We start from the raw sequence: 15,462 nt of genomic DNA, 5'->3' as shown, positions 1-15,462 counted from the left end.
TTTACTTAATGGCAAGTTGGAAGTCTTCATAACTATGAATGCCTAAGTTAAAAAATTTCCTGTCAACCATTTCTAAAATTATTCAAATTTAAGTTTATATATATTATTGCTACTTAAATAGTATATTGTAATGTTTTATTCATATTGTATTTGTAATTATAATTAAAAAAAAAACCTCTAAAACACTCCATCCTAACAAAGGTTCATGGGAATGAAACCTGGGAATATCATGAATGGGAAGGAGAAGGTCCTCTCTAGGCTACAAGAAACAATAGTATACGTTATCATCTAAATCAATTGGATTGAGAATCGGTTAAAGCATCGATTTGAAAAAAAAATTTTGAACCAATTAATTTGAGAAGTAATATGAATTGATTGAAAAGATAAAAGATTAAATTAACGGAAAAATTGAATTAATTTTTTATTTTAATTTTTTAAATTTCTAATAATTTTTAATTAGACCATTTAATTGATTAGAACGGTTGATGATTGGTGCAATTAAAAAACATTGAAGTTGACAATAAAGTTTATTCTTCTGTCACTAAATGCAAACATCTGAAGTCAATATCAGTACAAAAACATATACTATTGGAATCAAACAGGCAATTCATTAGCTTCTTTGTCTTTCTCAACTAGGCTTTGCATCGAAAACTATCAAACATATACTGCGGCGTTCTGGTGTTGGTTCTGGCGTTATCTTTTATGTGTATCTGATAAATTTCGATTCAGGCACAACTGTGGCTACTGTTTTCGTTTATAAATTTGTCTGGTTTCTCCTTTATCTGTTCCTCCAATGAACCTTGTTTAACCTCTACCTTACAGTTAAAAACACAACCCTCGAAAAGCCAACAGCAATGCCACTTAGAATGTCGATATTTCCATAGTAGTTGCATCCTTCAAATCCCTGCCACAGTACCCTCATTTCTACTTGCCTCAAATACTACATCATGGCTAGCCTCAAGTCTACATGTGTTTATTTTCTGGCTATGTTTTGCATATTTGTAACAAAATCCGAAACATATTTTTCACCAGTGCCGGCCCCTGAAATTTTCCCACCACTACCCGTTTCTTACGTGCCAACTCCAGTTCCAGGCCCTACTTCTTACCCACCTGTGCCAGCAGTTTCGCCATCTCCACAAGGAATCAAAGCTGCTTATTGGCCATCGTTTGAATCCTTTCCAGTTTCCTCCATTGATACTTCATTTTTCACCCATATTTACTACGCCTTTCTCTTACCCGAACCCAACTTTTTCAAACTCAACGTCACCTCATTGGACCAACAAAAGTTACCTGAATTCATGTCCGGATTAAGCGCCAAAAACCCACCCGTCAAGACCATACTCTCCATAGGAGGCGGCGGGAACGACCCGAATGTGTTCGCTGGAATGGCGAGTACCAAATGCACGCGCGCGGTTTTCATTAATTCGACCATCGAAGTAGCTCGGAATTACCAGTTCGACGGCATTGACTTGGACTGGGAGTTCCCTGAAACCGTCGACGACATGGCCAACCTCGCTTTGTTGTTCGAGGAATGGAACGAAGCACTTCAAAACGAAGCCGAAACCAGCGGGAAACCACGTCTGCTTTTGACTGCTGCCGTATATTACTCGTCGGAGTTCACTACTTACGGCATGCCCCGATCGTATCCGGCTCGTGCTATGGCCAAATATTTAGATTGGATGAATCCAATGTGCTTCGATTATCATGGGAAATGGGATAACTTCACTGGAATACATTCAGCACTTTTCGATCCCAATACTAGTGCTAGCAGTAGCCACGGAATCGGGTCTTGGATTCGAGCTGGGGTGCCGCCGGGAAAACTGGTTATGGGGCTGGCATCATATGGGCATACATGGAAGCTCCAGGATCCGAATATTAATGGGATCGGAGCACCGGCAACCGGCGTAGGGCCGGGAGATGAACTGGGGTTCTTTGATTGTTATGCTATATTGGATTTTAACAAGGAGAAAAATGCTACGGTGAAGTACGATAGGACAACGGTGTCGTATTACTCTTACGTTGGGGACACGTGGATTGGGTACGATGATGTTAAGTCCATTAAGTGGAAGGTCTGGTTTGCAAGGATTAAAGGCTTAGCTGGGTATTTCTTTTGGGCTCTTGGTTATGATAAAGATTGGGCTCTCTCAAGACAAGGTGACAATATTCTCCTTCAAGCTTGAAAATTTGATTCGATTAATTTAAATATAAATTTAATTTAATTATTAAAAAAATTTAATTTGTACTAAAAATGATTTAAACTTATAATGATTAAAAGCAAAAATCTCGAGCTTTAAACCCAAATGACAATAACTCAAAACAATTGAAATAAAAATTCGATCCAAACATAAATTAAATAAATTAAAATGATCCAAAACTTTTAAAATTAGAATTTAATTCAACTTAAATTAATTTAATTTAATGAAATATTAAAAAATTTGAACTATCGAGGGTTTTTTTTTTTACTATGTTTTTAATTTTATTTGTTGGCAATGAACAGCTCTGATGGCCTGGGAGTACTAGTTGGAAGCCTAGGAGGAGGAGCAGAGATTACTTCTTCTTTTTTTCTTTTAATTATAAATTTCATTTTAATAAAATTAAGATTCATTCTCAACAATGAGCAAATATTATGGGTTCTTTTTTTCTTTTTCCTTTGATTGTTCACGTAATTCTCACCATTAAATAACATCTTTGTTTCAAAGTCACGACACCCAATACTAGTCACGACACACAATACTAGAATTTAAGTCTTTTAAACTGTACGATTTTAGATGAATTTTTTATTTCAAATTTGCCTAGATTAATTCTCGAAAGATGAGAATCCTCACGAAAATTCTCTAAGACGCAAAAATATAGCAAAAGCAACTTAAAACGAATGAGCAACGAAAGAACTAAAAAGTCACGAGAGACGATGCACACAGTATGTTTGAATAAATGCTCTCAAATATAATATTATTTAACTCAAGAATAAGTAAAGTATAATGGGATAGTGTGTTTAGTGTGTTTGAGTAAATGCTCTCAAATATAATATTTTTTTAATTCAATGTGATGAATACGAATGAGAGGAAAGACTTTTATTTATAGTTGAGCTCCCCAAGTCCAACAGTATAGTTTACTTTAAATCGATGGTTAAGATTAAGCCAATTTAGAATGACACAATCCGCCAAGATTATAAAATTAAATCTTCTAATATTATTCAATTAATCTTCATGAGACGCTCTTTGTGCATTAATCAATATGAAATTTATAAATTAATATTCTTCCTTTGTACAAACATCTTCGCTTTTGAATAAATTTGAGAAATGATATTCCAAATTTGCTTGCACTCAAAAAATGATAAATTTTCTTTATAGACCCTTCAAAATTTAAGAGATTATAAATTAATATAAAAAGAAATTTATACTTTGACATTCGAAAGTTTTATGATTCATCTTTGACTTCAAAATATGTTGTTAAACATTTTAAATCAATTTAATTAAAAAATTATTAAAATTTAAAAAAATTAAAAGAATTGGTTTAACCGTCTAATTTGATCGATTCATACCAATTTCCAATTCAATCAATTCAAAATCCTCTTCGAACTAATGCCTCTACCGATTCCCTATTTAATCGGTCGGATCTACCAAACAACATTGTTAAGCAACTTTTATGATGTGAATATGATGATCCAACCTTTCACCAAAACAATCACGAAAATTGTATGGGTCAACTCAAACTGACAAGGCCGTGAATTGTGAGTCTCACGCAATCAATCAATCTCCTTTCTTAACGTCAACGTAAAATGAGATTGTTTCAAGTTCAAGAACCCTAATTCCATTATATCCTTAAGCCCAAATTAGTATATTAGCTATATGACCATTTTTGCTGATTAGTACAGCAGTTTTGGTTATTTCTTTTATGAAGGCAGTTTTTCGGTTTTTTAGATTTTAGATTTTTTGAACTGTTAATTATAATTTAGTTTGGTTTTTATTATACTACTTTTTTAAAAAAATTTATTTTGATAAAATAAGCTTTGTTTTATGGCCTTTAAATGTTATTTGGCAAAATTTCAAAATCTTTTCATAAACATTTCAAAAAGGAAAAATTTTCTCAGTAAATTTTAAATTATTTTCACTATTTTTAATATAAAAAATTTATTTTTATATCATAAAAATTAAAAACTAATTATATTTAAAGAAAAAAATCGGTTCGGTTTTGGGTAATCGAGATTTTTGAACTTGCATTCCATAAACCGTCCAAATACCTCTTTTCGGATTGGTTTTCAGTTTGGTTGATAAGTCTCAAAAACAACATATTTTAGCCTCATTCTTAATGTATTTTTGAGTGATTATGTGGTGTTAATTGTAAATTATATACTCCTAATTCTTTAAATTCATGTTTTGAAGCTTAATAGAACACTTTGGAACAATATGAGTTAGAAACGAGTGAAAATCAGAACATTGGAGCAATCTAGAAGTTGCAGACGAGAAACAGAGTTTCACATGATCAGGACACATAATCGTGTGAGCCACACGAGCGTGTGTCCAGGGCATGTAACTTTCGGGAATCGTGTAAAACATGACTAAATTGTAAAGTAAATTATTGATTTTGAGCAATAGGGACCAAATTGTGAAAAATTCAAAATTAAGGGGTAAAATTGAAAATAGAGAGTTGAATTTAGCTTAGAATGAAATTAGTATAAAAATTTGAGGTTAAATATGGATATTAAAATTAGTCTTGGTTTAGGGACTAAATTGGGGATTAAGCAAATCGTGGTGTAACATTTGAAATTTAATGAAAATTGAGTTGTGTATTATTAATCTATTGTAATTATTTTATTCTGTAGCGAACATCGTCCTGAAATTCTCAAGTAAGAAAGTGAAAGATAAGGTTGACGTCGAGTAGCTCAGAATATACAGTTTGTATTTCTATAATTTGAACTATTTCAATTATTACATTTGTACATTGCATTCCATGGTAAGTTATAAGGTAAGCTACAAAATTGATTTGGTGAGATATAATGAAGTGGTTGCATTGGTTATTTGTGTTATGGATTAAATTGATTAAATGTGGAAATACTGAATATTATTTGATATGTGAAAATGATTTTGATAAGAAATGAAATATATGGTTATTTTGATTGAGTATGAAATAAAACTGAGATGACTCATGTTAAAACTCTTATGAAATTATGAAAGTTACATGTTTCTTTGCATATATTTTATTGCGTTTTAATCTTATATTTGAATATTTCATATTATATTTATATATTTAGATTATAAAAATACCACTGAGTTATAATCAATGTGCGATTTTGTTTTCCGTACGCAGGTTAGGTACCCTCTGCTTCTTGTCAACTCAACATCCAACAACAGTCCCGAGCTCAAGTGTGGTAATGTTTTGTTTTGTAATGGCATGTACCTAGGGGGTCCTTTGTTGATGTTGTTTATGATGTGATGATATTATGGCTTCTTAGTGAAATGATGGATAATTGTATATATATATGGTTGTAGTTGTAGCAATGTTGGTATGACAGCTTAGGCTAATGTTTGGTATGTGTTTAGCTTAAAATTTGGTAATTTATGGAGCTAAATGTTAGTTCAATTATGGCAAATTTGGTATGAATAGAAGTTTTAAATGGTTGATGCTTTGTTGATATGTTTGAACATATAAAACGTGGTACCAATGAGGGTACATTGGTTAGGCATATTAGATGATTGATTTGACATATTTTGAGCATGTTTAATTGTGTTTTGGATAGGTTAACTGGTTGGTATTTAAGTTGTTTAGTATCCAAGTAATCACAATTTGATAAACTTGAGTTTTAAGGTACATTCAGGTGCACACAGCCTGGGACACGATCTGTCACACGGCCGTGTGACACACACGGGCGTATGCCCTGAACATGTGATAAATCAGTATAAGTTTAGTTCCCCACGGGCTGCAACATGGCAATGTGACCCAAGTTAGTAAATTACACAGGCTGGGACACGGTCGTATGTCTCAAGTCAGTGAGTTACACGGGAAGGGACACGGTCGTGTGTCCCCTGTTTCTAGGCATTTTTGTGATTTCACCCTAAACTTCTAGAATTATTTCAAATTAGTCTCTGCCTGTTTTTAGACTATTTTTAGGGTCCCGTAAACTCGTATTAAGGACTGTAAGAATAACTTTTACTCTGAATTGGAATGATATAGCATGACTCATTATTCGATTGTATAAGACACTATTATGGAAATATTAAATTAGCATGTATTGCTCACTGTATGACGTAATGTAAATAGTCAGCTTGCAGTTTTACTTATGATGAAATTAAATGTTGTGATTGGTTAGTAACGCTCGTGAGCCTAATCTGACGATGAAGAAGGGTTAGGGGTGTTACACAATCAATTGATATTTAATTAATTTTGTATTTTATTCTCCGGTGCAATTGTTAGTTAATTTAGATAGTTTATTTTTATTTTAATTAATCATTTGAATTGTTAGGTTAAATAATAGAAAGGCGATAATTACTAGTAATTAGTCCTCAAAGGAACGATATTTGTGCTCACCACAACTATACTATTAATCGATAAATGCAGTTGCCTTAGTCAACTTAGTAGTTAGTTTAACGGACATCATTGATCGGTTTCTTTTACTCAGCCCTAATTTTTAGATATGGTTTTTATCGGGGGCAAAACAATGGGGGTGGCAGGGGCATCGACCTCCCTAAAATGGAAAATTTTTCATTTAGGCTATTTGAAAATTTTTTAAATTAGCAAAGGTAAAATCACACTTTGCCCCCTAAAAATGATAAAAAATTAATTTAATCATTTAAAAATTATAAAAAATAAAGGTTATTAAAATGGTGAATTTACATTTTTATTATAGTAAAAATTACAATTTAATCTCGACTTCCTAAAAAAATTTTGATTTCGTTCCTAATTTTTATAGATTCAGATTAATTTAAGATTTTAATTATTAAAAATTCAAGTCAATTCAAATTATTTATTCTGATAATTTTAAGTCACGGTGATTTCAAATCCAAGTGAATTTGAGTTATTAAATTTTTCACAATAAAATTGAATGGAAATTTCAAATTTAGAGGCGTCGGTCTTTGGTGGCTTAGAGTGTGGCTGGTACAGGTTTCACCTTTCCTCTCTTCTCACTCTAACCAATGAATTAAAAAAAGGAAAAAATCAAGGCAGCCATGTTTAATGAAGTGGCAAAAGATTCAACCAAAATATAATAGTGAGAAAGAAGATTGTAAGAGGCCCACTCAACATGTTCTTATTTAATATTATGGCCATATATATCCCTAGTGGGAGACAATTTTGGCTAAACCCTAAAACTTGTGCATATGCATTATATTTAAACCACATTATCAACTATATTTAAAACCTTTCTACTTTAAATCAAGCCAAAGCAAAACTCATTTGACCCCATAAAGCAAGGAATCTCAAAGATTTTGCACCCAACATGAATCTTAAAGATAAACATACATTATTATTATATATCAGCATGGCATGGACTATTTTATTATATAGTTTTTGGATGTAGAGAGAGAAACACAGGCTTGCAGTTATCATGCAAAGTGCAAACCCATTTCAATAATATATTAATATATACTGATAAGGGATAGTCAAATAATGGAGCATTGGGTAATCAAGACACAAAACTCAGGGGATATATCTCTTTTTTTTTATTGTTTTGTAAAGTTATGTTTTGATCAATGATGAGTGCAAGATAAGAATAATGAGGCAAGTGCAGTTAACCAAGCTAAGATGGTTGGTTGTTGGTCATGTTGTGTGCTTTGACAGAATATATCTGTATGAATTATTAGATGGGTTTGCAAGTTTTTAAACATATAATTAATAATATCACATCCATCACCAAAAACCAGACCAAAAAGAGAGAAGACTATGGCATTTCTCTTCCAATCTGGAACCCACAGTTTATAATATAATGTATATAGTCATGTCCACTAAAATGACTTAGTGGGCATTCATGAGGTAACTGATTTGCTAGCTCCTTCTTTTTACTCATTATTTCACTTTCTCCCACCAAACTTTTCTAAAAAGTTGTTGCTCTCTATCCCTCTTTTATGTGTGTATGTGGAGATCATTCCTCTTTTTCTTTTCTTTTTTACTAAATTGAATTTCATAAAACTATTAATGTAGATATTTTGTTGAAAAAGGGTGCTCCAATTTCTCACATGTTTTTCTTAATTATGCCAAAAGTAAAATAAAAAAAATTTTATTCACAAAAATTTAAAAGAAATAAAAATTACAAATCCAACGATCGAAAACCGGTTTAATAGTAGTATTGAAATATAAATTTGTTGAATCCCATGTTATGGCATAATGATCAAGGGTATTCACTACCCCAAGTATGACATAGGTTTGAGTCGTGTTAGTTGTTTTGGTTGTTCGAGCTTTGTCCTGTTATTGTGATTCAAAAAAAAAACTACAAATTCGTTACCATTATATCTATACTCATTATTAAATAAATTTTAACCCACATTATAAATATGACAAAATTTAATTGTATTTATGGTATAATAACTTTTGATACATTGATAATCCGTATTATGAAATTTGACATATTTATTTATATGTATTCTTGCATTTGTATTATTATATCTAAAATGATAAAATATTTATTAATAAAAAGAAAGAAAGAAAGAAGTGAACAATTTCATTATAGGTTTTGGTCTCTTTTTAATATAATGCTTAAAACTACTTACAGTCCCTCCCAAACCCATAAATAGGTAGATAATGCACTTGAACACACGTCCTCCTGTATTGGCAACAATGTTTATACCAATTAAGCTAAGGCTCAATCAACCATATGCTTAAATTTTGATCCACCTATTTTAAATATACTCTAAGTGAGATCCAAGTTCGTTATAAATTCACTTATAGTTTTTCTGAACAATCTTCATCACTTCACTTATGATTTTTTTGAGCAATCTTATTATAAGTTCTAATGATATTTATTCTTTTTGACATAATGCCTAGAACTACCATAACTCCTCCTTAATCATAAATAAGATGATAATATGCTTTAGCACACTTGAACCTATGTTTTCTTGCATTAGCAACAACACCCATATTAATTGAGGTTTTAAAAATGAAAGGTAATTGTTGTAAGTGTTCCAAAATGTATATATAAGTCCTTGTCAAGAGTTTGACTCCTTTTGACTCATTTTATGGCAATTATCAAGAACAAAAAAGAGGGGTTAATTTTAGGCTTTTTAGGCCCTAAAATTAAAGGACTTTTTAACTTTTGAGGCCTTAAAAGAAGAACACTTTACAAAAATACAAAACCATAAAAAGAAAGATTTATTAGATTAATAATTAGGATTAAACCAGAAAAAGATGAAAAGTTGAAAAATATGACAGCCTTATACTTCGGCAAGAGAGTTTTATTTTTATTTTGGAAGACTTTATTTTTTGGGTTCACAAAGCATGCTTTGGCGTGTTCCATACTTCCTGCCATTGTGGTCCCCTTCACCACAAACCAAACCAACTAAAATAGAATCATTAATAATGATTTTTTTTAAATAAAATAAAATATTAAAATTTATTTATTTTTAAATAAAAATTGATATTTTTAGCCTTTTTTTATCATGCATGTTTGATTAACATCAATGCTCAATAATGAGTTAATTCCAGTACACATCCTTAAATTATGAACCTTATTTTAAATGCATCTCTAAACTATTAATATTATATCAATTAAGTCATTTTTTCCAGAAACTTTTATTTTAATTATTAAATGACACGTAAAATCTTATATGAAATAATTTAAAATGAAAATTTTAAAAAAAGTAAAATGTTGCTATATTTTTTTTAAATTAAAAACTAATTTTTTTCAAAAAAGAGTGAACGATAGTAAAAGTTTTGAAAACTTCGAAACTGAGATTTTCACAACATCCACTTTTACAATATTCATTTTAAAATTATGTCACATAAGATCTAACGTCTCATTTAATTGTTAAATTTACGATTTTAGTAATAGAAGGACGTTACTAATATAACATTAATAGTTTAAGAATGTAGTTAAAAAGTTTTAAACTTTAAGGACCAATTTAACAAGAAGGGCATAGTTTAGGGATATTTGTTCCAATGAATTGTTAAACCAAAATCTTTTATATATCTCTACTTAGCAGAAAAACGTCGTCGTTTACTAGTTTTATATTATTTTGGCATCATAAATCTCGAGATTTATGTTCTGATATGAAGAATTGATTTTGTACTGTGATTAGATTCATTCATTATTTATGTGTTCTTTTTGTACTAAATTATAAATGTAATAAAAAATAAATTATTACTTATTAAAATCTAAAATATTAATAGGAAATATATTAATTGTTTCATATTTTTTTTTGAACAATCTCATCGTAGATTTTAATCATATGAATTACTTATAATCACTCTCTAACCCAACGCATAAATAAGAAGATAATGCGTTTCAGCATATTCGAACCAACATTCTTTTACATTAACAATAATATCCATATTAATCGAGCAGACTCAATCAACCTTATAATTTGTGTTTGGATATTCTTATATTTGTATTATTTTTATTTCGTATAAAAATGGAAAGAAAACGTATTTTGTATATATATGGTAGAAGATTACTTGGTTGAATTAAAGAGTAAACAAAATCATAATCTTAGATTTCAATTATCAAATCATTATCAATTTCTTATGGTAAATTTTTAAAAGATTGAATAAATAACTCAGCTCAAATTTTGGACAAAATATCACATAAATAAAATTAAGGCATAATAGTATCTAACATTTTTTTTTTTACTTTAATCCTAATTTGTTTTACTACTTTACTTTAATATTAGAGTTGTCCATGAGTCAGATCCTAATAAAATTTTAGGCCCGATTGATAGGTCTGGGTCCGAAAAATGGGCCTAAAATTTTTACACATGCCCAGCTTGGATAAAAATGCTAATTTTTTTTCATTTTTTTATTTTTTATATAAAAAATTTTAAATAATATAATACACCAAACATACTAAAAATATTAAAATAGTAGTAATATAATAGCGAAATGCTAACAAAACAGTGATAAAAAGTGAAAAAACAACAGATGATTTATTTATTGCAAATTCGGACCGAGCTCTAGCAAAAAAGACCTTTGCCTGAGATGTTACTCATTTTCTAAACGGACTTTATTTTTTGTCCAAACTCATTTTTCAAACGAGCCTTCAAACCAAACCGAATGGTCTGACCCATAAATAACTCTATTTAACATTTAATTTTTAAATTTTAGTCTTTTTTCTAGATTAAAAAATTGTCTAAATTACAAAAATTTTAACACCACTAATGTAACATCTGACATGGGAATTTACGTGTAACTAAAATTTTAAATATATATTATTAAAGAATTCAATAATTTTAAATATATTTATATATATAAATAAATTAATAATGAAGTACATGGAGAATATCATATCACATATTAATATCATTAAAATTTTAAAGATTAAATGCCAAAGTGGTAAAAATAATGAAGATCAAAATGATAAAATAAGTAAACATAAAGAACTAAATTTAGAATTATACCAATTTTTAAAAATAAAATAAAATAAATAATTGAGGAATGCTTTTTAATTTCTTCGAAAATAAAAACCCATTTGCCCTTAAAATGCAAATTTTGGTAGCAAAAGTCGTTGAAAGTGAATTTCAGTAAAACGTGTGAATCCCGATTTTCACAGTCAATTTCCAGATTCCAGTATACAGAGATTAAGACCCAGTATACAGATTACAGTCTGTTTTTAAATATTAAAGGCAGTATTTTTTTTCTCTTTTGAACAATCACTTGCTCTTTCTGTCTCTCTAAATTCACCCCTTAATTACAATCTAATACTTCTCCCTCTCTTTCTGCCTTTTTGTCTCAAATTTCTTTCATTCTAGTTTAGTTTCTGGCTTTAATCTTAAGCCACGAAATATAGTTTCTGATATTGCTAAAAAAAAAACTTAAAAAAAAAATGACGGTAGAGCAGATAGGCAGTGAAGGCAAGGATCAGTTTCCAATTGGCATGCGAGTTTTGGCCGTTGACGATGACCCGACTTGCCTTTTACTGCTCGGAACTCTTCTTCGTCGATGCCAGTACCATGGTTCGTCTTTTTGCCTTAAATCTCTATTTATAGAAATGGGTTGTTGATTTTTATTGTTTTGCAGTTGCATCGGTATAGTGGGTTTCCAGTGAAATCTTTGTGAGCTTCATTCATCACATTTGCATTGTAAAAATCTAAAGGAAGATCTCATTTTTCCGGTTTCTATTCGATTCTACGGATAGTTTAGATTCGGGGTTTTTCTTTTTTCATGATTTGGTGATTTCGTGCTCCAAAAAGATCATGTCTTTGCATAAACTTTTTTTTCCCATTTTGGATTCTTTGCTTTCCAACAATCCTAGTTCATTGTTTTTAATTTTGCTACACTGATTCAGTGTAATATGCATTTTTGGATTTTGAATCTTTAAAAACATCAATAAAAGTGGTTCATTTATTGTGAATGTGTGTATTTTGCAGTTACCACAACAAGCCAAGCTAAAACAGCATTGAAGATGTTAAGAGAAAACAAGAACAAGTTTGACTTGGTTATCAGCGATGTTCACATGCCCGACATGGATGGTTTTAAGTTACTTGAGCATGTGGGGCTTGAGATGGACCTGCCTGTCATAAGTAAGCTAGTAATAATGCTCTGCTTTTTTGGCTTCTTTTAATTACTTTTGACATTTTTATCAACATTTTAGACTAACTGCCATGCATAAATTCTAGACTTTGAAAGGGGTTTTAATGCAACTTCTATCATTTCGGTTATCCTATGCAAAAATGGACAAAAAATTTCAGGGCATTTGGATTCCGGGTCGGATATTTTAACTAATGATATGATTAAATGCCTTCAGTGTTGTCTGCAAATGGTGATACGAAGCTTGTGATGAAAGGGATTACTCATGGTGCTTGTGATTATTTGCTGAAACCTGTTCGGATTGAGGAGCTGCAAAATATATGGCAACATGTAGTGAGGAGAAAGAAAAAAGACCGGTGTAATTCTGGCAGCAAAGAGAAGCCTCATCCAGACAGTGGTGAGGCTGCGGGGATAGGGAATGTTGATAACAATGGGAAGTTAAACAAAAAGCGGAAAGACCAGAATGAAGATGAGGACTACGAGCGTGACGAGAATGGCCATGATAACGAGGACCCATCAGCCCAAAAGAAACCTCGTGTTGTTTGGTCAGTGGAGTTGCATCGCAAATTTGTTGCAGCGGTTAATCAGTTGGGCATTGACAGTATGTTCTTATCTTCTCAGCTTTTGGCTACATTGTGGCATTAATATTATTACTATTGTTCTTTTGACTCCCATGTCTATCCTTCACTTTCAATGTGTAATATTATCAATTTACCTGTCGACCCCTGCATTATCGGTTTCTACTTGTAACATTTATTATCGATGTTTCACCGCTCTGTTCAGTTCTAGTTGCAGTGAATCTGCTCGTCAATGAAGCTTTTGGTTTTAACTTTTTCAAGTTGTTGCAATGCAGAGGCTGTACCTAAAAAGATCCTAGAATTGATGAATGTTGAAAAGCTTACCAGAGAAAATGTCGCCAGCCATCTGCAGGTAATAACACGGACCTTTTCTGCCATAGTTAGTTACTATGATCCGAAACTTGTCAGGAAGCTAACTTTCTTTTTTTTTTTTTGGTTACAGAAATTTAGGCTTTACCTGAAAAGAATCAGCTGTGTGGCAAACCAACAAGCAAACATGGCGGCAGCCTTAGGCACTGCAGATTCTGCCTATTTACGGATGGGGTCTCTGAATGGACTTGGAAATTTCCATACATTGGCTGGATCTGATCAGCTTCACAATGCTGCCTTTAGATCTTTCCCACCTAGTGGGGTGCTTGGAAGATTGAACACACCTGCTGGGTTAGGCATACGTGGCCTTCCATCTCCAGGAACTATTCAATTAGGCCACGTGCAAAATTCGGGTAATCCCACTAATGATCTTAGCAAGTTGCAATCTTTCGTTCCTGGAAACCATAATACCAACATTCTACAAGGTATGCCAATGTCACTAGAACTTGATCGACTACAACATAACAAGAGTGTTGGCCACATAGGAGAGCTGCCGACTACCGATAGTACGACTGTTTTCCCTGGTTCTGGTAATTTAGTAGATGCAAGAATAACTGGATTTTCCAACAATCCACTTCTTGGTGTTACAAGCAACTCCTTGATGTTAGAAGGAAGCTCTCAGCAAGCCACTTCACATACTAGTGTTTCTGCAATAGGCTTCCAAAATGGGAATGCTTTATCCGACTTTACTTCCATAGCTCCTGCTTCCAACCAATTGCAGGATTCAAAAGCAGGCTCACAAGGCCAAGCATCCCCGATCAACTGTAATGCAGGGCAAATAATCAGAAGTGCTCCTCAAGAATGGAATGCCCCTAGAAAAGATGCCCCTTACCAATCACATGCTTCGATAAACTCTTCGATCCCTATTAACAGTGCCATGATTCAGTTGGGACAGTGCTTGGACCGAAATAACTCGATTTTCCACAAGACAACAGACTTGGATTCGGTTGGACCATTGAACTTTGTTGATCCCTTATCTATCAAGCACGGTGAAGGTGACAACTCCATTATGGAGCCATCAGTTATCGAAAAGGAAGGGTATCTTATGTTCCAACCACGGCCACATGGAAGTCATGTTCCTGATAACATCGGCTCCTTGGAAGATCTGGCAAGTGCAATGATGAAACAGGTAAGGCTAGTTGTTTCTTCTTTAGTCAATATTTAGATTATATTTCTCAGTTTCAGCCATCGAATTAACTCAAAATGGCAGACTTCGTACAAGTTATCATCTTTCATATGAAACAATGCTAGAAAGGACATGCCGAAACATGCTCCACCAAATTTAGTGGAATGCCATTAGGGCTTAGTAGCATTCATAGCCTAGAGTGTACGAATTTTTCACCAAGTGTCTGACTAGCATGCTAGAACAGGACAGTGTTATTTGCTGGTCTTATTAGGTTCCGACCAATTTGTCCGTTTTGTTGCAGGAAGGCGGATGCAACGGTTATTCTCTAAGGACTTCCATATGAAGATTAGAATGTAGCCTCTGTACTAACAGCAAAAGAAGGATCTGCTTTACAAAGCATTGCTCCTCTTTGGTAGTTTTGCCTCATGTGAACTGAAAACAAAATCTCTCTATGATAATCTTTATTTTATGCCATGATTTTGTTGTCAAATGCTTGCACTTTTTATTCTGTCCTAATAACATCTCTTAAGAGCTCTCAGTGCAACAACTTCTCCTGCTAAGCCCTGTTAAATATTTGTATAATGAATAAAAATATTAGTTTTTTAATTAATGGGTCCAACTACGCATTATAATGTTTGCCTTGTATACTACACTCTTTACTCCATGTTTTATGCTAACCATGTTTCATTATTAAATACTAGGTTCTGATTCTTCAGGACCCCA

At 32.1% G+C, this 15,462-nt stretch overlaps 2 protein-coding genes across 3 annotated transcripts; both read left to right on the top strand.

Annotated features, from left to right (window-relative positions):
- Positions 1 to 947: 947 nt before the first annotated feature.
- LOC107894469 (class V chitinase CHIT5a) lies at positions 948 to 2,180 on the top strand. Its single transcript, XM_016819741.2, has one exon. The coding sequence runs from the start codon at positions 948 to 950 to the stop codon at positions 2,178 to 2,180; it is 1,233 nt and encodes a 410-aa protein (XP_016675230.1).
- Positions 2,181 to 11,546: 9,366 nt separating this feature from the next.
- On the top strand, positions 11,547 to 15,345 carry LOC107893462 (two-component response regulator ARR12). 2 transcript variants are annotated; one of them, XM_016818460.2, is made up of 6 exons: positions 11,547 to 12,092; positions 12,507 to 12,659; positions 12,884 to 13,267; positions 13,520 to 13,596; positions 13,687 to 14,742; positions 15,041 to 15,345. In XM_016818460.2, exons 1-6 carry the CDS (start codon positions 11,963 to 11,965, stop codon positions 15,080 to 15,082), a joined length of 1,842 nt encoding a protein of 613 aa, XP_016673949.2. In that variant the 5' UTR covers positions 11,547 to 11,962; the 3' UTR covers positions 15,083 to 15,345. The 2 variants fall into 2 exon arrangements, with proteins under 2 accessions (XP_016673949.2, XP_016673950.2); XM_016818461.2 differs by having other exon boundaries at positions 11,615 to 12,092; positions 15,045 to 15,345.
- The last annotated feature ends 117 nt before the right edge of the window (positions 15,346 to 15,462 follow it).

This window comes from Gossypium hirsutum, chromosome A13 (assembly GCF_007990345.1).
Source record: "Gossypium hirsutum isolate 1008001.06 chromosome A13, Gossypium_hirsutum_v2.1, whole genome shotgun sequence".
Lineage (NCBI taxonomy): Eukaryota > Viridiplantae > Streptophyta > Magnoliopsida > Malvales > Malvaceae > Gossypium > Gossypium hirsutum.
Note: the sequence above shows the minus strand (reverse complement) of the source record. Positions and strands in the feature narration are given on the sequence as shown.